Source organism: Chenopodium quinoa, unplaced genomic scaffold (assembly GCF_001683475.1).
Source record: "Chenopodium quinoa cultivar QQ74 unplaced genomic scaffold, ASM168347v1, whole genome shotgun sequence".
NCBI lineage: Eukaryota > Viridiplantae > Streptophyta > Magnoliopsida > Caryophyllales > Amaranthaceae > Chenopodium > Chenopodium quinoa.
Window position 1 is genome coordinate 1,048,817 of NW_018742334.1, and position 22,762 is coordinate 1,071,578.

Sequence of the window (22,762 nt, forward strand, 5' to 3'; positions counted from 1 at the left end):
TTTTTTTAAAAAGATAAATTTCACTAACAAGTACGGACTACACCATTATTATTAATAATTAATTAGTATTGATAAATCATTAGTTAAATTTTTTTTAATCTCCAAAATAAGATTATTAGATCATTTCTCAACATATGTGAGAAAATCATGCTTCTTTTGTTTGGCAAAATTAAAGCAATATAAAAATTCCAACTATGAAATCTACAAAATACATCTATATCATGAAATGTATATAAGCTTTTACACAAAGGTCTCAACATGCCCAAATGACAATATCTAAACAAATTATCATTACAAAAGTTGTAACAATCTTCAATATAATCATGCAAGAAATCCCAATCTTTCTCCATTCTTCTTTGCCAATCGAATTAACCCTTGTCTTTGCTTGGAATCTGCTCCTATTGACTTGCAAAACTCTGTGATAACCTACACAATAATTTCCTTAAAAATTTAGATAAAAACATTCATTTAAATGTACACATGAATAAGTCATACAAGTATATGATTTGTATAAGCCTACCTGTGAATGAAGAGCAATAGCTTTGCCTCTAAGTTGATTGAACCTCTTCTTGCCAACTATGTTCCTAGTCACAACCACAAGAGGAGCAAAAATCCCTTTCCCTTCATTAACATTCTTCATCATGGGTTGTGCTCGGGTAGGCCGGTTTGGGACTCGAGCTTGAACCGAGACCGATTTCATTAGCATGGAGTAATTCTCACCGGACGCGAATGAAGGTCCAAAACCGGCGTTTTTGAACCCGGTCCCGGGGATTGTAGAAGTTGCCATTGCCATTTCCTTTGCCTAAGTTATGCTCTAACACACAAATAAAAAAGAGGAAGTTAATGTTGTGTTGTGGTCTAGGAAATTCTTTGGTTTGATTCTTTTGAAAAATAGAGGTGTTACTTTGGGTTTGGTTTTGTAGTGTATGAAGGGGTGATGTTTTATGTGTAAAAATGAGAGCCTTTGGTGTGATTGTATGGGAGATTGGTAACCACATATACTTTGGTGGCTTTAGAATTTTCTCTTGGTTTTTCTTTAACACGTTTTGTATTGGTCCCCTAATTGCTTGGAAGAAATCTCAATCTAGTCTCCTAATGGCTCTTTTCTTGAATTGGACCCTACTAAAAAAATTATCACCCTTTGATCATATTTTAATCATATTTTGGACTAGATTATTCTACATGTTTTATATACTAGTCGATTGTTAATATTAGTGTAAATAAATGTTTATATTTGTTGTTTCATTGACACATAAATACATACAAAGTTCATTAATATTTAAAAAAAAAAAAAAAAAAAATTTACTTATCAAAGTAAAAAGAAATTGACCACTTAGTGCCTTTGAGGCTTTGAGTAAGTAGAACTACCATTTTATTTTTTTTTAATTTTAATTTAGCTATTGTTATGGCCTTGAATTTTGTAGAATATTCCTTGAATATGATAGTAAAATACATCAAAGACGAAAAGAAATGTTCAAGGTTGAGAGAAGTTGAAGTAGATTTTTAGTCAAAAATTATGTCCTAAGAAATCCAAGTTACACTTGGCAATTGATGTGCTTTAATTTTCCTGCACTTGAAGTTCAACCAGGTGTATTTTGGCTGGTTTAGAAGATACAACTACTTTTAGCCGCTTATAATTCGTTTGAATATTAATTTGAACCATCCATTCATACACTAATTTCACTTGGAAATTTCCCTATTACTTCGAGATGCATAGAGGGGTAGCTTTTTGTAGTCAAAACAAAAAACTCTAATACCTATGTTTGTTAGTATGTATTTACGTGCAATTATAAGGTGGTAAGATTGTCACATTTCAAGGGTTCAATCCCCACTAGAGATACTTTAAGGGTGGGGATCCCTTACCCTTCCCCCTCAAACTTAAAGTGTCTGACTCGCAAATATCGGATCAAAAAAACCTTGACGGTTGAGTTACAGTCATAGTCTTTCTCCTTACCTTAAAAAAATAACAAAAGAATTATAATTATTCAAAATTCATTAAAAGACATAAAAAAAAGGATATTGCTAACGAACGCCCGGGGCGTTAGATAAGGATAAATTATATTGGTTGAAATGGTATTAAGTTAGGAATTCATGACAAAATCACGCGTCGTTCGGTGTAATTAATGTTAATTTTACTCTAATATTTGCACTTTAATTCTCTTATCTAACGCCCCGGGGGCGCTCATTAGCTTTTGCCTAAAAAAAATTTATAAATCAATAAAAGAAGGTTGTGTACAACAAATATGTTTGGATTTTTTTTTAATTTTATTTTATTTAAAAAAAAAACCCAAACTAGATCGATTTTTGGGCTAACTGGCCCAAACATATGGTACTTAATCCAACAATGACAAGGATCTATCTAACTATATCGATTTAATGTAGTTGGGTGAGAACGTACTGCATTTAGTTCTCATGCCAACAATTACATGAAAGTCATACTATAATATGGTTGGCATGCCTCCAACGTTAAATTCAATTATCAAGTTTACAATCCCCATCTATACTTAATTGCGATTTAATGATATTAATGTACATTCAACCTAGCTAGCTACTCTGCATAAACTAAATATCTTCTCCCCGACCTACAAGTCTCAAAGCAACGTAGATTTAGATTCGATCAGATAATTTTAAAATTAGGTCTTTTAAAGTCGTAAACTTTGATTATACGAAGCATTACAAAATTTCCATAGAGATTGTTGGAAGAATTACTAAAACAGAATCAAGAGGTATTTAATTGAATCCAAGAAATAATGAATATACAATAAAAAAAACTGTTACTTTACCTTTTACTATACATCATATAAGATTGTATACAACATATTTCAAACCATACAAAGCCAAACTAAAAAAAGGGGAATTATTCCCCCAAAATTTTCTTAGATTACCTCATTAAATTTCTATTATCTTTGGTATAGTAGGTCACATAATTTCATCATAATTATGATGATCATACATTATTAGGAAAGTACTTACTATTAGCAAACTGATTAACCAAAGCAAGGGCATTACTTGTACACTGCATAACACCCTTTAATTGCACCTCAATTGCATTTTGCACCTTACCATTTGCATTTTGGTCCTTAAACCCATCAACACAAGTATTCTCATTAGTAAGAGCAGCACTAGCCCAAGTTTGTACATTACTCATGTGCCATAAAAAGTCCCTAGACCGGCCTCGAACCGCGGTTTGGAACTCATGGACCGACTTACTAAGCTTGTCCACTGTGTCCCCTATAACCTCCAAACAGTCCTTAACTGATCCAGATTCTTTGGGCCTTAGCCCACTGGAATGGGCCAGGTGGGCTACATAGGCTTTGGCATAATGAGCCTTGGCTAGGCTCACTATTAGTGCAGTTTGGGCCAGTTGACGTGGGCTTTTTTGGATCTTGTTAGCATAGGATGACAAAGATTGTACACAAACTGTTGGGTAGGCTGTGGAGCTACACTTTGTTTTGATGAAGTTGTTGGTGGATGTGGCAGCAGCCGAGGCGGCGAAGGTGGCAATAGAAAGGATTGAGAGGATTAGGAAGGGGAGAGTAAGAGTGGCCATGAAAGATATTTGTTTTTAGGTATGAAAGGGTGATTATGATGTATGAGTTTCATGTAATGCAATAATATTGAAGGTGGTTGTGTTTATATAGTGAAGAGGTTGGATTTAAGGTAATAAAGTGAAAGGGTAAGGTGTTCACATGTCTTTGTTCTTTTTCCACTTTTGGGAGGACCCATTTTGAGTTGGATTTGTGTTAGATTTCACAACTAGTGCTAGTATAACTAATATTTCCTTGGTTTTTACTAGGTCATTCTTTAATGACAAGTATGGGCACACTAACAATATTTGCAAGCTGGTTTTGATCATGTATGAAACAGATGTGTACAATAATAGGTCGGATGGGCTTTTTGTGTGCGGCCGTTTAGTTAGAGGTAGGAATTATGAAGTTATATATATTTTTTTAAAAAAAATACAATCTTAGATTATTAGGACAGTGCGGATCATTAAATTGCAAACTACACTTAGAAGTCAAAATTGCATGTGGGAGGTCATACGTGACACTAAGAGACTAGATAAACAACTTCTTCCATTTTGTCGTTAGTTATGTATTTGTACAAGCAGTGCAACTTCAAAAGTTATAACTCATGAATTCAAGTGCATCAGCCAATCAAGGGTGTCCATTTTTCAATTATAATGATGCTTTAAGTGCCTAAAGCCTACCTAAAAACAGTCCACAGTGTATGAACTTAATTGTATGCTTGGGGCCTTTTGAATTACGGAGTTCGTTGATCATTATTAATTATAACAATTTGGCTGTTTTTCACGCTAAGCAGCATCATGATTGCTTCAAGAAGTACATCATTAGGGTCATAACAAATCTACACGTATTACTATAGACTATAATACTGCCCTTCCCAAATCATTATATGGTGTTCGTGATAGTACAAGGACTAGCAAAGAACACAAGTGTTCAATCAAAATGAATCCAATATAATGACTATATAATTTTTTTTTTTTTTTTTTACTAATATACAATAAATAAAGTTGATAATCTTTGACCCGAATTGATAATTTTGACCCGAATTAAGCTATCTAAACCCGACTTGAACCGAACACGAGAACTATAATACTGCGTTTTGGAATTTCAAGTGCCTAGGTGGGATAATCCCACTGTCATAGTCTCATACTCATAGATGAGCTTGACTTTCTGGTACTCCGTACTTAGTATAGACATAGACCAACTTCTTCCTAACCTTCTTAAGTCTTAATGGTGCAGCAAAGTAATGGGTAGATAGACGTGCAATCTGATAGTTAAATATTGACAAAAGTTATTCAACATCCCATACAACAATCACATCTTATTAATATAGACTTTCTTAGCAACTTGCCAATTATGTACAGTTTCAGTGTTACAAGCAATGAAGTATGATACTTTGTAATAGTAGTAATAAAAGAAGAAAACAACCTGCAACAATGATCTTCCTGCAAGCAACATTCAGTGAGTACGTTTCCGTGGATCGGAATTCTCTCCGGTATCAGGACGGTTACTTAGGCTGAGAAACTAGAGGGGAGGTTCAGGTATACCTGTGTCTACCATCATCATCCGAGAGTTTAAAGCAGTCAAATTTTCATGCTATCTATGAGTCTAAACCTCTGTCTACCATCATTGTTCTCACTCTTTCAGAATCATCTGATCGACCCAATTTGTCATAAATCCTTATTAGCAATTCAAAGTTATGCTCATTATCGGGTTCCAGATCAAAAAGATGCTGAGCAGCAAGCTCGCCTATTTCTGCATTGGCATGTAGGAAACAAGCATACAGCAAAGCTCCCCATACTGTTGGACCAGCCTCAAACTCCATTTTCCTTGTTATAATGTCATAAGCTACATGTATCAACCCTGCTCTTCCGTAAAGGTTTACCAAACAAGCATAATGCTCCATTATCGGGGTGATTTCATACTCGTCTGTCATCTGTGAGAAGAAAGACTCCCCTTCATTTACCAAACCTAGATGTGCACAAGCTGATAACAGAGCAACGAATGTGATTGCGTCAGGTGTTGCACCAGTGTTCTCCATCTGCTCAAAATATGTTAATGCTCGAACATTATTTTTATGAGCAGATATGATCGAATTCCATGAGACAATATCCTTTCCTGGCATGTGGGAAAACAACCACCTGCATTGATCCAAAAGGCCATGATTGGAGTAAAAAACAATCAGAGAATTTGTGATAGGCAAACTCCATTCTAGACCTCGACGATGTACCCAACCATGCATTTGGCCTCCAATTTTCAACGATGAAGTCCTAGAGACAACTGTTGATATGGTAACATGATCGGGCTCATATCCAGCATTAAGCATGTCATGGAATATCTCCATTGCCTTTGTTAATAATCCATGGTTAAGATAGCCTAGGATCATCGAATTCCACGAAACCAAATCCTTGTAAACAATCTTGTCAAATACTTTCCTAGATTTCACAATGTCACCACATTTAGCATACATGTCTACAAGAGCATTCAACACAAACACATCATCGAAAAATCCATATCGAACAACATGTCTATGTAATTCCTCCCCAACACAAATCGACCCGATTCCACCACAAGCCATCAAAGCTCGAGGAAAAGTATGACTATCAGGCTCAACACCCTCTTCTTCCATCTGAAAGTAAATTGCAAGAGCATCCTCAAACAAACCCAACTCAGCATACCCAGAAATAAGAGAATTCCAAGCAAAAGCAGAGTCATCTCTCCTAGGCATTTCATCAAACAGTTGGTGTGCTTCCTCAATACGGCCATTAGTGGCATACAACCTAAGCAATTTTGACACAACCCCAGCATTTTTGCTCAAAATCTTTTGTGGGATTAATCGGTGAATTCGAATCCCATGATCAACGGCCTTCAATCGGAAGCAAGTTTCAAGAAGTGAACAATAAGTTTGAGTATCAACAATGATGCCATTTTTGAGTCTTGCTTCTTCAAGATCACGAATAACTGCATCAAGAGCTTCAATTCTAGTTTGATTTTCTGGGATTTGTTTGATTGGAAGAAGTGGGGTTGAAGATGAAGCTAAAAATGAAAGATTGTTGCCTTTGTTAGGATTAGTTAGATGTGGGTTATTGTATCTTGGTTTATGTTTTCTGGGTTTCTTAACATTGTTGTTAGAGATAGGATTGATAGTTAAAGAATAGGAATTGGTAGGAGTTGAAGCTGCTGAAGTTGCCAGCATTTTTGCAAGATAACAAAAACCTATCAAAAAAAAAAAAAAAAAATCAAGCGAAGAACAATATGAAGAGATAAGAAAACTCGTAATAGAAAGTTGTACTCTTATCCAACAACAATAATGTGAAAAGGGGTATCATCAATGTCAAATCTCGGGTTCCGAATTCGAATTCGAATTAGAATTTTGCTTTATCCAAACTGTTTTGCGCTCTAATGTTGATGAATAAGATGTAGGTCTCTTGTACGAAGTATTAATAATTAACTTTAGTTTTAAATATAATACATAGTACAAATATATATTGCCATAATAACAAAAATAATTAACCTGATAGTCACCATGTTTATATGCTGATTTTTAGCAGAAGAATAACTTATCAAAGAAATTTAGGATGAACAAGTTAAATGCACAAAATTAAAACAAATCTGTGCATGCATGAGCTTAAAACTAGTAAATTTTTGTACACGTTTGAGTTATTGATAATGTGTTGACAAACAAATAAATTAACCAGCATAGAAATGAAAGCACTCCAGTGTCAGCAAAGATGAACAATTTACCAGTTGAATGTCAGACAATAGTCTGCACCATCAGGATTTGCAATATAGATTTATATTATGTAGCCTGTATAATGAAAAAGAAAAGGCACAAAAGATGACAGTGGACAAGTCATAAAAATCATCCACTCCTCCCAAATTCCCAATATAATGGAAAATTATCATGTCAAACTGATATAATCTATACAAAGTATTTCATTTTCAGTAATTAACTTGTAATTTTATCCACTCCCTAACTTGAGATGGAAGCAGAACTGGGGGTAGAAGATTTCATCTAATCCCCAAGTATCTATCGAGTATTGATCCCTCTTGTCTTGAGAAGGATGTGACGCTATGCTGCAAGCTAAAAACTTGTAATTTTAGCTTGAATAATGACACTGGTTGACCTTCACAGAATTACAGGAGCCAAGAAGATCCCTCTGGGAAAAACAACAGGATCTCCTTCACTACTGTTTCTTCATCGAACCATCATCTAATTATTGGCTGCCAATTAAAGACAAGGAATATTAAAATTATAGAATAACACAGAAAGAAAGCTCACAGAAGCCATAATATACATGATAACATAGGAAAATGGCAAGAAATAGTAAGAGTTAGCAAGGGAGGATCAAATTTAATGGCTACGTTAGCATAATGGAAAGGACAAACAAACCCTGTAATGTTCTCCTAGTTTCTAAATGGTCAAGGTTCATGCAGAAATCCTATTGATTGATTTTAAAGGTGTTAAGTTTCTTCCTAAGAATGTTGTGTGTGTCAAGAGGAAAAGAGCTTCAAGCCATCCCTCTTATCTAGAACATGCCTCATGTGGACACCCATCCCCAAGAAAATACCTCATGCAGAAAAAACCTCACGAACTTGCTGAAATATTTCATCTTCAGTTCCAACTCCGTTAATCTGCATAGACAAAATATTTTTTTTGGGGTTACTAAGATCATCAACCAAAAACCTACTTAAAAGTACCACGTAGTACCAAAGCAAGGAATAATAGATACTTCGTATGTGCTATCAATGTCACAGCCCCATGGTGTTCTATACAAAACACAATCTCTGCAACAAACAACACCAGAAAAATACTGGCTCACTACTATTTACTACTACAACTTGGACTTATTCCAAAAGGCAAATGATATGTCAATAATTACCGTGTGAAGTATCCCTTTCTTGGAATAGTATTTGACAACAGGAAGACTTAATTCCTTGAACACTTTTAGACGAGTTTTAACTGTTTCATCATTATCATCAACTCTTCCCTACAACAAAGAAGAGACATTACTCATTACATACATGAGCTTCCATAAAGAGAGAAAAAAATAGCAAACTAGATTTTTAACCTTAAAATTCAAAGCACATGTTTACGGTTTAAGATTCTATTCACCATCACTTCTTCAGGGAAATCGAAAAAAAGCACAATGTTTGGATCAGCTCCAATCTGCATCAGAAACAGGACATGTAAAAAAAAAAAAAAGACTCACAGAAACAAAAAAACAAACAAAAATATATTAGTACATTAGGGAGAGTGGAGAAGATAGGAAAACAGGTTAGAAATTGCACAAAAGCCAGCCATTACAGAAAACTCACAATCTGCTCATATGCCAACCGATTCTCTTCAGTTCGTGGAAATCCATCAATCAGGAACTTGTGATTTTGATTGTCTGGAAAACTGATAGCCTTCTGGATTAACTTGACCGTAACCTCTGAAGGAACAATTTTTCCCTCTTTGATGATTTCAAGAATCATAGACCTGAAACAAAGGTTTTGCAAGTTACTATTCAGTCTCACAAGGTAAATATCAAGAGCATACTATCAGTTAATGAGAGAAATGTAGTAGTACCCATGTTCAGGATATTTCATGTCTTAACAGGTCTCCTGCACTCAAATGTGTAAATCCATATGTCTCCACAATCTTTTCACACTGTGTACCTTTCCCACTTCCAGGACCACCTATGAGCATAACAATTAGTCAATTAATAATGCACATTAAAAATATTAACATTTCTAATTGTCAGTTGTACTCCCTCTAGCATCAAGAACATATGGCCATAAATAAACCATGAGTACTACCCAGGACAAAAGCTACGAATTGTGGCTTCTCTTTGGACAAAATTCCACCTTGCACCTGCAGCAGATAAGAAAAATCAAGCAAAAACACTTGAAATTATGTCTTTACCATATAGATACAGTTTTAAGGCCACAAACAGTTCAATGTATCGGAACAAATGAATAACATAGCCCATCACAACTCCTAGGGGATGCAAACTATCCAAGTGCATTAAGTAGGATAATGTTTATTGACACCACTAGAAGATCGAAACCATCACCGACTCTGGTAGATGGTAATAAATGGTGGTGCTGCTAATTCATTTTAAGTAAATGTGGGAAGAAAATTTCATGCCAATGTCCATGGTAATGTGTGTCCATCCCCAAATGTCTCAAATGTTCATTAATTTTCATTACTGTATAATATATACCACTTTGGAGAGGTATTAAGTGGTTATGGAAAATTATGAAGAAAAACACATGTTTAGGGATGGAGTCTTTCAGCAGTATTCCCAAAATATATGGCCACTTACCTAATGGGTCGTCAACATAAAAAGATAGCCCATCATCTATAATTTTTTACGAGAATATTTAGGGGTTCTGTCCATGAGACAAAAAGTAAGTGCTAAACACTGATATTGGTTTAGACTAAAAACACAATCAGCTTGATACTTAATAACTATAGGCAGGCCACCCTGCTCAGGCAAGATTCAATATTAAAAAAATAAAATTATACTTGTATCCATCAATCACTAAGGGTAATGCAGTTTAAATCATTGCAAAGTTTACCGCTAAAATTCAGTAATCACAAATTACCGGAAATGCAGTATCCGTACTAAATGTTTCCAGCATCCTTAAGGAGTGAGAAGCCTGAGTTTTATGAAACAGCAAGTCAGGTAGGTTAATGAAAGATGCTAACAAGAATTTAGAAACTTCATTTAGTGATAGTCAGAAATAGCACATGAAGGAGCACTGAGTGGGAACTACCGACCACAATATATCACACCACAACCATATTGAAATATTTGTCAGAATTGCGTATAAAGACAACAGCATAGTTACTACATACTTCATGACTCGCTGATATTAAATGGATAAATACTTGTCTCTATTTGCTCTAAAAACCTGTTCCTACTGAGACTATATTCAGCTATATCACACCCCGCCCACCCCCCAACCCCCGGGGGGCAGCCCTTTTATTCAACTTGAAGAGTGCCGCCTTTTATAATACTTTACCAAGCAAAAGAGGCCACTGACACTTTTGCAGCAGCATAAGTTAAAGCCCAGTGCAGCAGTGCAATTGCCGGGTGAGGGGCAGAGGGGAAGTTTAAGTCCCATATAGTATAGTCCTGATCATTGAGAATCAAAGCATCCATAGCCCAAAAACACCTTTCCCTCCAAAAAAAAAGCTCGAAGCACCTATTTAGTACTTCCTCATAACTCTCTTAGTCTCATTGAGATTACAACTCCAAATTAAGCATCCCTAATTCCATATATTTTACTCTGGGACCATTTACTTTAAATTGTTAAAACCCGTTTGAAAAAAGAAACAAACAATGTCACCGTATTTGCAGAATAAAATGATTGGTAAAGATATATTGATGAATCAATAAGCTCAGCCTAACCAAATGAAAGGTTCGTGACAATATGCAACTAATCATATATAAACATTAACACTATGTTTGGATAGAGAGAAATGGAAGGAAAAGAAGAGAAGAGAAAAGGAGGGATGCATCATCTATTGTTTGGATATCTAATGCAAGGAGGAAAAGGGAGAGAAATAGAAGGATCCATTTTCCTTCTTTTATTTAACTAAATCCCTCCATTGTTGGAGAGATTTGGAAGGAAATGGAATGTCACCTTCTCCCTCCCCTCCCTTCCCCTCCCCTCCCTTTCCCTTCCCTCTTTTTCCTTCCCCTCCCTTTCCATTCTCCATTGTTATCCAAACATAGTGTAATTGGCCGAGATTAATTCTTGGACACATAACTAAAAAACCATCCCTTTCTCTTATATAAAGCACACAAAAAAAAAAATGCACTGAAGCACCAGTAAAGGATTATTTCTTAGAGAACAGACCTGAAGGCTATTAGTTTCCTTATGAAGCTCACAACTTCATGCAATTACAATAATAAACCTTCTATCAATCTATCATGACTAAGTTAGGTGCACGTTAGAGCATGTACTCCCAACTTTAGTGACAAACGCTGACAATCTAAAGGTAGACCCTTCTTTGAGTTCTTTCTGCCTTTGATCAATATGATCATTACCACGTCATTCGAGAGCAGGTACACAGTACAATATGCTCTCAAGTCCATTGAAGCATAACATTAATAAATAAACCTTTTCTCTCAATGTCAAAATTGATTATATCAGATGATACTGCATTTTCAGATGATATTCATAGTAATCTTTCCAAAGTTAACTATATCCAGATCTAACAAATACATTACCCCTTTTAAAAACCACTCAAAATTAAAATATGGGAATCAACAGTAAAACTCAAAGCAAGGGTCTCAAATTAGCTAGTACCCAGATCAAAAAGGAACAATCCACAATTACAAATATTGCCATTGACATAATTTCCAATCAAACAGTCAATCTGCAACGAATCATTAGCTCATCAATCTTATAAAGTCTACTTTTTCAACATTTCTCCTTCTTTTTTCCAAATGGGGTTACTTTTTCCACATTTATTTAAGTGTTTCCAGCTAAGATTAACAAAACCCAGAACATTCAACCCAAATAAAATCATATATTATGCATTAAAAAACCAAATTTCTTTCAAAAATCATTGAAAAACAGAACACCCAGAAATTAAACATAGCAAGATAATAACAGAAAAGCCAAAAAAAAATGTACCTGATTGACATAGGAAATAAGAGATGAATAGGGAGTTCGAAGAAGAGGAGAAAGATGGGAAGAGATGCGCCTCAACATTATTCTAATTGTATGTGTGTTTGGATGCAAATTTGCGGGACGGTTTCATAATTTGTTTCCGCCTTGAGTTTCACTGAGACATTTCGTCGAACAGTTAGGATGCATACGTAAACGTATTTTCTGGAAATTTTGTTTAAGAGACACAATTCCAACAAATAGGCCTATTAGCTCAGCTGGTTAGAGCGTCGTGCTAATAACGCGAAGGTCGCAGGTTCGAGACCTGCATAGGCCAATTTTTTTTTAGCTAGTATATGGCTTTGATTTACCATGCATTTACACCTAAATTTACAACGCATTTACACCGTTACACGAGTTCGAGCTAGTATATGGCTTTGATTTACCATGCATTTACACCGGTTCGAGCTAGTATATGTATATCATAAAAGGGAAATACGAAGTAATATTTTCTACGGAGTATTTTATTTTGTGCAGTTGCATTGAGTATTTGGTATACATAACCAAAACATGTCAATTTTTAAAAAATCTCACAGGTTGTTAGCAGAGCTTGGTGAATCGTAAATGTAGTACATAAATGTGAAAAATACAAACACCAATGTTATCGCTTAATTTTCCGGGGCGATAAAATGCAAGGCTAACCCTACTTATAGTTACACTGCATTGAAAATATGTACAAGCTGAAGACAGCATTCATATTAGTTGTTAGGTTAAAAGTTGAAGTTACCAATGTGCAAAAATGCAAAATTTTCATATACTCAGAACAGGATTCTATTTACAAGGGGGAACCATACTTGGCCGATAAGAAAGTATCCACATTTTGTAGCACTAAGAAGTTCCCATTTCCTATTAATCTATAACTGGTTCATGTTACAAGGAAACTACAACAATAGAACCTCCAGAATGGACCAAATATCTCAGTCTAGGGAGGCTATTAGGGACAAAGAGCTCCTGCAGACCTGGACAAGGCAGATTTGACACTTTCTGCATCTTCGATTGCTGGAGACTCTTCTCCTGAACCGTGAGGTCGAACAGAGCTAATTTTTTCCCCTCAAGTATTAGCAAAGAGTTAGGAGTGTTAACATGAAGTCCGTGACAAAAATGTTTCAGCTGTTAGTCCAATAAGTAGCTAGTATAATGTTTCTAAAGTTTGTCATCGCATGGAAGGCTCAGATTGATCTTGTTCTTCCCTAATGCTCTTCACTACCAGATCATAGTTAATAGATGCCAGATTCGAGATGTTCTATAAATCAACAAATAAGCACGAGTTAACTAAAAACAATTAAAATCACAATGGGATGCTGTTTCCATTAAGAGTTATATTTCAAAAAGTAGTTCTTTGATGGGACAGAAGCATCTAAGAATATCTGACCTTGAAAGAAAAGTTGCTGAAGGAGTACTTCACTGTTAGGTCCCTATTTCCGAAATCTGCCAAATTACCACATTCATCTCTCTGGTTCAAACATATCAGAAGACAAGATAATTAGTAAAAGACACAAGTGCAATCTGGTTATTACAATTATTACGTTGACATGAAAAGAGTTAAACTTACATCTTCATCAGCTGCATTGCTAAAAGTTCCACTGCTAAAAGTATCACTGCAACTCTCAGACATGTAATCAAAGTCACTAGCTCCAAATACTTGGTCTTCCTCCGGATTCCATACATAGCGGCTCATAAAGTATCCAGTATCAAAAGCACCTTCAGTTGAAGGTACAAACATAGCCTACAAAGGGACACATCAGTAGACAAACAATGGATTACCTACCTGGTAGTATTTTAAAAAAGGAGATTCAAACGATACCTTTTGTCTCGCAAGGGTATCCCAGTTAACATCCTTGAAGAAAGGATGTAACTTCACCTGTTGATCAATTCCAACTATCTTAAATTTCCACATTCAAAAAATCTGCCCACATAATCTAAGTATCTAAGTTTAACTCTGTTACCTCTCTGGCCCCTGTAGCTCCTAGTCGTTGAACAGGATTTTCTATCAATAATCTGTCATAGGAAAAGATTCAATTAAAGCAAAATTATCCATTACTTAATCATATTCAGTTATAACTTTTTGTGGAAAGTTGCTAAGGTATAATGCACAAATACCATTTAGTATTCAGCTACATACACAGTACAACATTTCAGCGAGTTGTAGGCTGTAGCATGCCTAGTGAAATAAAACTTTGCATACTCTAGGTTGTAACAAGTCTTCAGGAATAAAAAAAATTATGTACTAAGAAGGGTATCTACTAATACTCTAAGTTGTAACAACTCTAGGTTGGATTGTTTGAGAAAGATTTTGAATCAAATGGACTTGAGATACAGTCAAGTTTATGGATGGGTGTGGGTGTGTGTGTGTGTGTGTGTGTGTTGGGGGGGTGGGGTGCGGGGGGATATTGCTATATAAGAACAAGACCAATCAGACTGTACCATCAATTTTTATTTCAGAGCTGCTCAAAATTTCAATGTGAAAGGTCAAAATTATCATGGTTCAGTGTGTCTAAGGCAGAAAACTTACTTGTTAATTAAGTCATATGCTTCATAACTCATTTCCTCATGTATCTTGGGCCATGGGATATCATGGTTCATAATGTTGTCAAAAATTTTCTGAAATGAGAAAAGGAGACATCAATTACAACATGCAAACAAACCTAAATCACGATGATGACAGAAATTTCATTAAAGGGATGGAGCCAAGATAATATCTCAATGCAGCAGTCCAGTCTCAACAATAGGTATGAATAGCATCCTGGCAAACTTACCATCTCATGAGTAAATGATGCCAAAGAGAACAATGCAAGAATCCTAACAAATTAGTGAAGGCTATAGCTATTGTAATTTGCTAGGCCACCTATTTGCTAATTTGACAGATTCAAAGATAAATTTCAACTCTACATAATATGTTGATGACTTTAGCAGATGATTTATTAAACAATTACTGCCCGACTCATGGGCAAACAACCGCCGTAAATATTGAAACATTTATTTTTAGTACTGCCAACCAGATCAATTGAGAAATCATTTCCATCTCCTATATGAGCCGACTAGTCACCTGAGGGCTTTCTGCATTGAATGGTGGAATTCCTACAAGCAGCTCAAAGAGAATAACACCTACAGACCACCAATCAGCAGTTGCACCTGGATAAATTTGTAAAGTCTGATTTAAGGGACATGATATAAGCAGAATAAAGAGGACGAAATAAACTACTATAGAATAAATAAAGGCAAAACAAGACATTTCAGACCATGTCCCATGCCAAGAAGTATCTCTGGTGCTAGATAATCAGGAGTGCCAACAACGGAGTGTTTTTGACGTTGCTCTCTTGGTGATTGATCAAATGCAGAACCAGGTTTCTCATCACCCAGAAAACCAGAGTTGCCAACTGATGGACCCGATAAGTCATCAGTACTGTTGATAAGGCCAACTTTAGAAAGCCCAAAATCTGTCAACTGCAGCAGTAGGCATAAGAGATTTGTGAGAATGGCAAAGGAGATCAATTAACATTATCAAGCACAATAATATACTTCAACAACCGTATTACTTACATAAAGGTACAGACATAAAGCATGAAAGAAGTATTATAGTTATTGTATAATGATATAATGAGGAGAAAATGAGTTCTGAGAATTGTTTCCTATTGTCCTAATTCATTTGTTTCTGTGCGCCCCTGTGCTTTATGATATAGAATATTACAGTATAAAATATATGAGGGGAAAATAAATACTATCTTTCTTGTGATTTTCCATATAACCTAAGCAATTCAGTATCACTATAGGTAAACATATCTCCAGTTAACCAATAAACAATGAGAGCTAAATCATCAGGTAAAAGTTATATTGAAAAGAGACAATTACCTTTATGTGACCATCAGGGCCAATCAACAAGTTGTCAGGCTTCAGATCTCTATGGATAACATTTAGTTTATGCAAGTACTCCAATGCAAGAACCTGAAATGAAGGGGGTCAATAGGAAACAAGGAAAAGAAGACTGCTACAAGATATACAATGCTAGTGTGAAAACATGAAATACAAAGTATTACGTAAGACTACCCTAAGCAGAGTTGTAGCAGAAAAGGAGGTAAAGCAAACTTACAACTTCAGCAATATAAACACGGACCATATCTTCATCTAAGCATCCAAGATTTCTTAGCAAAGAATAAAGGTCACCTCCATTTAAATATTCCATTACCAGGTAAAGATTTTCTTTGCAAGTGAAAGAGTAATAGAATCTGACCTGCTCACCATCAGATAATGAAAGTGAAATAGAGAACTTGTTTACATCTGTATTTTATTAATAAATAAATAAATAATTTATATAAAAAAAAAAGAGCAGAGTTGCAAAATCCCTTCCTACCACAAAAGGATTTCGTGTCGTTATTAGAATATTCCGCTCAGCCAATATACTTTCTACTGCATTCTTACGGATCATATCAGCTTTCTTCAAAACCTGAAAGAATAATTATGACATCTAAGTAACTGATCCATTCTATAAAAGAAGGTTGGGGTGAACCGGAGAACAACAACAAAAAATTGTTATTAATCTACACACAGGAATTTATGTGTGAACAAATTTTTTTGTCACTAGAAAGTTAGGAATACATGAAGAGAAAATGGTGGTGATGTTAAATTTCAGATATGTGAGCAACCCGATTAATCAGACAATCACTTGCTTCTGTATTATCTCCTATTAGTTCCATAAAGAATGATTATTTTACAATCAAATGCCCAACCTCACCTCGAGAAATAGATTCTTGCCTATCAGCTATCTTCGTACTTACTAAATTCACTATCTGCAGTAGACTATAGTAGCCATCAAAAGATTAGGCACCTAAATTTCGTACAATTTTGTGAAGTTTAGGTACACAGGCTATTAGGATCTATGATAAGGCTTTAATTCTCCAATGAAGATCCTAATGCATTGTTTTCACATACACTCCCCTTAGTATCTTAAACGACGTTGATTCAAGAGGTAACAACAGGTTCCTCACAGCCTAGCAGGTAACTCATATGAGTGAGTGTATCATATGCTATCATCTGCATGTTACTCCTTCAATTTTCCAGCATATTAAATAGGAATATATCCCAGAAATGGAAACAAAAATATACTCAAATGACACTTCTTGTAGGAACTTAAAATCATTTTACCTCGATTATTGTAACATTAGACAACAATTTTCCTTAAAAACTGTTGTCAGATTTACTAATAAGTAATAACTGAAGAAATATATGGAAAAAATTGATATCAACATATGGAAGCAAGAAAAGAAACATGTAATTCAAAAAGGTGACAATGTAGTAGTATATATCTTTTTCTAATCACAAAACAAGTATTGGTGGCCAGATATGATCAAAAAGACATATAAAATGCAGCCAAAACTATAAAGCAGCTTTCACTATCCTGATTCCTAACACATCTGAATATTTCAAACAGCATTTTCAACAGATTTTGTCAGCATATTTTAAATATCTTCATGTGTTTCTTCCCATTAGGAAGGACACAAGAACATTTTTTGTTCAATCCTTAGTCCTGACGAAAAAGTATTTGCATAGGTGTAAGCTAGATTGGTAAAAATAAAAATAAAAATAAAACTTCAAAAGATGACTCTTAAGAAACTGAGTCACTCCCTCCTTGCTACTCCCCACCCCACTTACCTAAATAAGTACACCATGTCAGAACCTAAGCAGTTTGAGACACGGACTGAAGACAAATTTTCCACATAATAATAACTAAAATTATATAGTGGAATGGCATTTTAGGAAGAGTAACCTAATTTTTCTCAAATCTGAATAAAGCAGTAGTTCTCACTTTTATAGCAAATAAGTCACCAGTTGCTCTTTTCCTAGCAAGGAAAACCCGTCCGTATGCTCCTCTGCTAATTGGTTTGATGATTTCAAAATCTTCTATTGATGTCCTGTCCTTGGTACTTGTATTAATTGGACTTGTTCGTAAACTTCGTGTGGTTTCATCTTCCACTGAACTATCTTCATCGGCCAATGTTTGAGATGAGTGGACCTTTTCATCTTCTATTTGGGCATATAGTTGGACATATTTCTCCCTAATAATACATACAACAAGAAAAACAAAAGAATAAGGTAAAGTATTAAATAATAAGATTAAAGCTCCTTGCATCATTAAAATGTGGATGTATTCTATGTCTCGCAAAAGAATAAGTTTATTAAGTTGTTGAGCTCACTGCAGAAGTTTCTCTATGCGCCTTCCAAACGTCTCAACAACAAGAGCATCAACTTTTCTATCCTGGATGGAATACTTAAGGTCTTCAAGACGGTCAATCATATACTCCAATGTGCTGTAATCATGTTTATTTACCCTGGCAATAGCACGAGCAATATCCAGTAGCTTCTTAATCTGCATATTTGTGGTTTTGTCAGTAATTTGAATCAAGTACAGAAAAAGATGTTTCTCAAATGGTAAGGCACCTGGGGTTGTGATCATTAAAAAATTATTTATATTTATTGTTTCATTATTTTAAGAAAGTGGCATTTAAAATTATAGAAGAATAGACTAATGCAAGCGGATAAAGGTCAGATACAAATTAATGTACAGTACGATTAGAATAAAACATAGGAAGAGTCTTCTAACACTCCATCTACTCAAGCAATGTCGTGACCAAGAAATGACCACACTATTCTCACTTCTGTTGTTCAGCACCAATGAACTCACTCACCTCAGAACTACTCCTTTTTCAGGTACACCTGACACATCTAAGGTTATGATCAGACTAATAATCAAGCTACTACAATAATTCTAGGGAAAAGTAAGAAAACAAATCCATGGCAAGATTCGGTTGAAAAAACCTTGAAAGAAGAAAATAATTTCTGAAAGATTTTGCACCTGCTGATTGTTTTCATGCTCAGATATTGATTTCCTTTTGTGCAGTAGCAATTCTATCTGGTTTGTACGTGGTGTTAATGGTGATCTCGGTGTCGAGCTTCCTGCTGATGAAGTCTTCTTATTGACATCAGGAGAGCAATTAGTCTCACATGAAATGCCTGGAGAGAAGTTCAGATCATACATGGCAAAACAATTATCAGCTTCAGGAATACAATCAAGCATATCATCAGATATTTTGTAGGACAAGTCATTTTTCCTAGGTGATAACCCATCCAGCTCTTCTGTCATACTGGAGGTGGATACTCTAGTCATATCAGGGCTAGTGCTTTTTGGCGTCCAGGATTCTAATATTTTCTCAAGAGTTTCTGCAACTCTCTCCAACCGATCATTTACAGTTAATCCTTTCAGATCACATCTATCAGCAATTGTACAGATTCTAGAGTGCTCCTCCACAAACACAATTGGTATTTCAACCTCACAAATGCGGCAGACTATGAAATTTTCATATGTAATTTGTTGTTGGTCTCCCCAAACAACTTTTCCCCCCATAGATATATCTGTGTTTCCTGGGCAAGATCCAGGAGTTCCTATTGTTTCATCTTTACTCTGAAAGGCACCTGACTGGTCCTTAGATGGTGTGTTTACAGCATCAGGATCTCTCCTGTTTTTTCCAGCAGCAGATGGAAACTTCTTCCAAGAAGACATTCTATAGCTACTTGTCGTTGAATCTTGACTTCTGGCCGTGCCAACCTCAACCCCATCAGCACCACTAATGTATAGATGATCATGTTTCAATGTCAGACAGGGTTGCTGTCTATCTGATTTCTTCCGCAGCTTATCATTTCTATCCTTCTCGGCAAGTGTATTGTTAGAGTCAATACTTTCTAACCCAGGGATTTTCTCTGGATAGACTCCAAGATCACTCAGCTTGTGAAGATTCAAAATGTGCTCTTCTACATAGCCACTCTCCTTCTGATATTGAACAAGTCGAGTGCAACGAGTCAAGATAAAGAGAAGGCGAGAATGAGCACGCTTAAGCGTACCCATTGGTAGTTCTTGTCTGCGATCATCCAGATCCTGAACAATAATCTCACACTTAAACCAAAATTCCTCTGAAGACATAGTTGCACACTGACGAGATATAAGTAATAGATCCTCCAAGCCCTCCCTCGAATTTGATTCACACTCTGTGCTTTTCTCAAGTATACAAACTAAATCTGCAGCAAAGATCCCCAAGTCAATGTTGACTTCCTCCTTCAGATTATCAAACTTTTCCCTGATCATTACCATAACTTCTTCCATATGACCAAATGCTCGGGACTTCAAAAAGGGATAAGGACGAACTCCCTTAGAGTTAAGCTCATGAGAAAAGCTTTTTACATCTGGTGTTTTCTTCTTACGACCACTTGTAACACGCAAAACAGCCTGGAAACGGGGAGACTGCATCTCCTTTATCAGTGATGCATTTCCCTGAAAAGATAAAAGCATATATGGCAAGAAATTAGACCAACTACATTAAAAAGAGATGTAGAAGTAGTAGGAGTCAAGTATTTTTTTATTTTTTTTTAAGCTGACAAAACTATTTGCAAGAATGCATCCATTACCTCAAGACCAGCATTTGTGGGTGATGAAAACTTAAGTGACTTCGACTGACTCCAAGTAACCTTTTTGCCTAAGAACAAACACATTCACCAAGTTAGCAATAGATACCAATACAAATGCTAAGTCTTCAATCTTCGTATTATGTTTGCCTCTAGCTTTTCGTAGATTTTAGCTTTTTCAAAGGAGGGGCTAATATTGCTGAGAAAAAAGAATCACAATAATCTTGTTCCACACATGGGAAATATGGTATATATTCCGAACTTTCACATTAAGATAAGCACATAATCTTGTAAAACACCATGATTGGACTCCTTATTCTAAATCAAAGTACCTGAGTACCGCCTTCCTTATGTACTTAAAAATACGAAACTAGGCATTGCTTTTGGAAGTTATCACTATATTACACCTAGGTAGTACAAAACCCAACATAAACTTAGGTCCTTACCAAATATAACTTCCTTAATACTTTACCAGCTAATTTAAGTGGCATTGACAAACATTCAACCCATTTTCACACCATAAAAATGCCAATTACCAGGTTTTTTCGCCCGAGTACTCAACAATCTATGTCATACAAACTAACTAAAGAGATCTCAAACAATAACATCCCATGAAAATAATCTAATTCCAATGCATTCCAATTCGAGCATCTAAATTCGAACACAAACAATTAAAATCAACACATAACAAGAGCAGATTGTTCGAAAAATTGAACAAACCTAGAAATTCAGCGGAAGAAAGGAAATTAATATCAGGAACAACAAACTTCTTCCTGGTAGCAGCATTATTCTCTCTTCTCTCCCCACTCGCACCCTTACTACCTTCATCCTTGACAACATCTTCGGAACCCGACTTGCTACTATTATTAGCAAGAGGAGAACCCGCTAACGACGGGATTATGATAGGAGGAATAGATCGAGTACGAATACAATTCAATCCAAGCACAGCCGGCGCAATCGGAGACGCCTCATCATCTCCATCTTCGCCATTTTTATAATTATTGTTATTATTATGAAATTCAAATTCATCACCGTCATTACAAACCCTAACTGGGTTATCCGGAACCTGAATTTGGGGGAATTTCTTGAGTTTGGTTTTCGTCGTTTTGGACTTCGGGGTCGTAGACGGCGTGGAAGCGGTGGTTGAGGGCGGAGAACCGGTCATGATTAACGGTGGCGGGAAATTAGGAAGGATAAGGGTAGAGAGAAAGAGGGAAAAAAGGGGTGTTTTGTGATATGATCGACATTGTTGGAATGGGTTGAGTGGACTGAGACAGAGGAGAGAGAAAGTAAGAGAGAGACCGTTAGAAGGAGAGAGATGAGATGAGAGAGATTTTCGCGGGAAATGGAAGGGTTGAGGGACACACGTAATGCGTTTTATAACCAACGTGCCTGCCACGAGCATTTGTGCTTTCCCACTAATTTTTAATTTTATGTCATCTTTACATTATAATTAATATTCGTAATTAGCTCGATTGTTATATACTCCCGGGTGTTCCGTACACCCAGTTAATTTAAGGTTAGTCTTGCTATTCATTTGATGAATAAAAGAAAAACAATCATCAAAATGAGGACAAAATACGTATGGGTGTACGGTACACCCGGGTATATATAACAAATTATAATGTAACTCGGGTGTTGCATCGGATTGCTACTATTTTTAGTTTTGCAATTGTTAATTTTTTAAAAGACATTTAATAGTTTATGTTTATGTTTATGTATGTTTTCAAATACTTTTGTAGTATACATAATTTGTGTGTAAGATTATAACATAAGTGACAATTATTTAGATGGTTAAACAATGATTTTTCTTTTTTTAGGCGGAGTGTCCGAACCTTTTCATCCATATATTTTTTATAATTTAGTTGAGGCATCATATAGTGTTATTGCTTGTTGCATAGGTGACGTATTGACGTGGCGTATTGAGAAATTGAGTATATGACGTGGCGCAATGAGGAGTCTACGTGGCACATAGACATTTTTAGCAACACATTTTTATATATTAGTATAGAAGATTGTACAGTAGATATATAAACTTTTTCATATTGATCAATGTATTGTATATTTTAAAGGTTCAATTAATGTTTTGAGATGTGTGATACTTCAATTGCTGCCAT

The 22,762-nt window shown here is 35.6% G+C and overlaps 4 protein-coding genes, 1 non-coding gene and 1 pseudogene across 5 annotated transcripts; 1 reads left to right on the top strand and 5 right to left on the bottom strand.

Annotated features, from left to right (window-relative positions):
• Nucleotides 1-186: 186 nt before the first annotated feature.
• LOC110692940 (protein PROTON GRADIENT REGULATION 5, chloroplastic-like) lies at nucleotides 187-974 on the bottom strand. The gene is made up of 2 exons (XM_021870028.1): nucleotides 521-974; nucleotides 187-426 (listed from the first exon to the last, which is right to left on the bottom strand). The coding sequence occupies exons 1-2, from the start codon at nucleotides 791-793 to the stop codon at nucleotides 322-324; spliced, it is 378 nt and encodes a 125-aa protein (XP_021725720.1). The 5' UTR covers nucleotides 794-974; the 3' UTR covers nucleotides 187-321.
• A 1,745-nt stretch (nucleotides 975-2,719) lies between these two features.
• On the bottom strand, nucleotides 2,720-3,789 carry LOC110692958 (21 kDa protein-like). The gene has a single exon (XM_021870048.1). It carries the CDS (start codon nucleotides 3,548-3,550, stop codon nucleotides 2,948-2,950), a length of 603 nt encoding a protein of 200 aa, XP_021725740.1. The 5' UTR covers nucleotides 3,551-3,789; the 3' UTR covers nucleotides 2,720-2,947.
• A 1,039-nt stretch (nucleotides 3,790-4,828) lies between these two features.
• LOC110692949 (pentatricopeptide repeat-containing protein At4g25270, chloroplastic-like) lies at nucleotides 4,829-6,944 on the bottom strand. Its single transcript, XM_021870040.1, has one exon. The coding sequence runs from the start codon at nucleotides 6,721-6,723 to the stop codon at nucleotides 5,128-5,130; it is 1,596 nt and encodes a 531-aa protein (XP_021725732.1). The 5' UTR covers nucleotides 6,724-6,944; the 3' UTR covers nucleotides 4,829-5,127.
• A 232-nt stretch (nucleotides 6,945-7,176) lies between these two features.
• LOC110692966 lies at nucleotides 7,177-12,348 on the bottom strand (annotated as a pseudogene).
• Nucleotides 12,349-12,400: 52 nt separating this feature from the next.
• Nucleotides 12,401-12,474, top strand: TRNAI-AAU. Its single transcript has one exon. It is a non-coding gene; the product is annotated as a tRNA-Ile (tRNA).
• A 427-nt stretch (nucleotides 12,475-12,901) lies between these two features.
• On the bottom strand, nucleotides 12,902-22,064 carry LOC110692975 (probable serine/threonine protein kinase IRE). The gene is made up of 16 exons (XM_021870068.1): nucleotides 21,366-22,064; nucleotides 20,649-20,716; nucleotides 19,045-20,514; nucleotides 18,386-18,558; nucleotides 17,998-18,247; nucleotides 16,546-16,638; nucleotides 16,285-16,425; nucleotides 16,047-16,139; nucleotides 15,437-15,641; nucleotides 15,244-15,329; nucleotides 14,710-14,798; nucleotides 14,144-14,195; nucleotides 14,002-14,058; nucleotides 13,750-13,923; nucleotides 13,570-13,650; nucleotides 12,902-13,440 (listed from the first exon to the last, which is right to left on the bottom strand). Exons 1-16 carry the CDS (start codon nucleotides 22,048-22,050, stop codon nucleotides 13,351-13,353), a joined length of 3,807 nt encoding a protein of 1,268 aa, XP_021725760.1. The 5' UTR covers nucleotides 22,051-22,064; the 3' UTR covers nucleotides 12,902-13,350.
• Between the last annotated feature and the right edge of the window lie 698 nt (nucleotides 22,065-22,762).

Coding starts and splice junctions, on each gene's coding strand:
- LOC110692940 (XM_021870028.1), bottom strand. CDS start 793: ATGGCAATGGCAACTTCTACAATCCCCGGGACCGGGTTCAAAAACGCC. Junction 427..520: donor CTATTGCTCTTCATTCACAG/GTAGGCTTATAC, acceptor ATTATTGTGTAG/GTTATCACAGAGTTTTGCAA.
- LOC110692958 (XM_021870048.1), bottom strand. CDS start 3,550: ATGGCCACTCTTACTCTCCCCTTCCTAATCCTCTCAATCCTTTCTATT.
- LOC110692949 (XM_021870040.1), bottom strand. CDS start 6,723: ATGCTGGCAACTTCAGCAGCTTCAACTCCTACCAATTCCTATTCTTTA.
- LOC110692975 (XM_021870068.1), bottom strand. CDS start 22,050: ATGCTCGTGGCAGGCACGTTGGTTATAAAACGCATTACGTGTGTCCCT. Junction 18,248..18,385: donor CGCATAGAGAAACTTCTGCA/GTGAGCTCAACA, acceptor ATGTATTATTAG/GGAGAAATATGTCCAACTAT. Junction 14,196..14,709: donor GCATATGACTTAATTAACAA/GTAAGTTTTCTG, acceptor TTCCTATGACAG/ATTATTGATAGAAAATCCTG.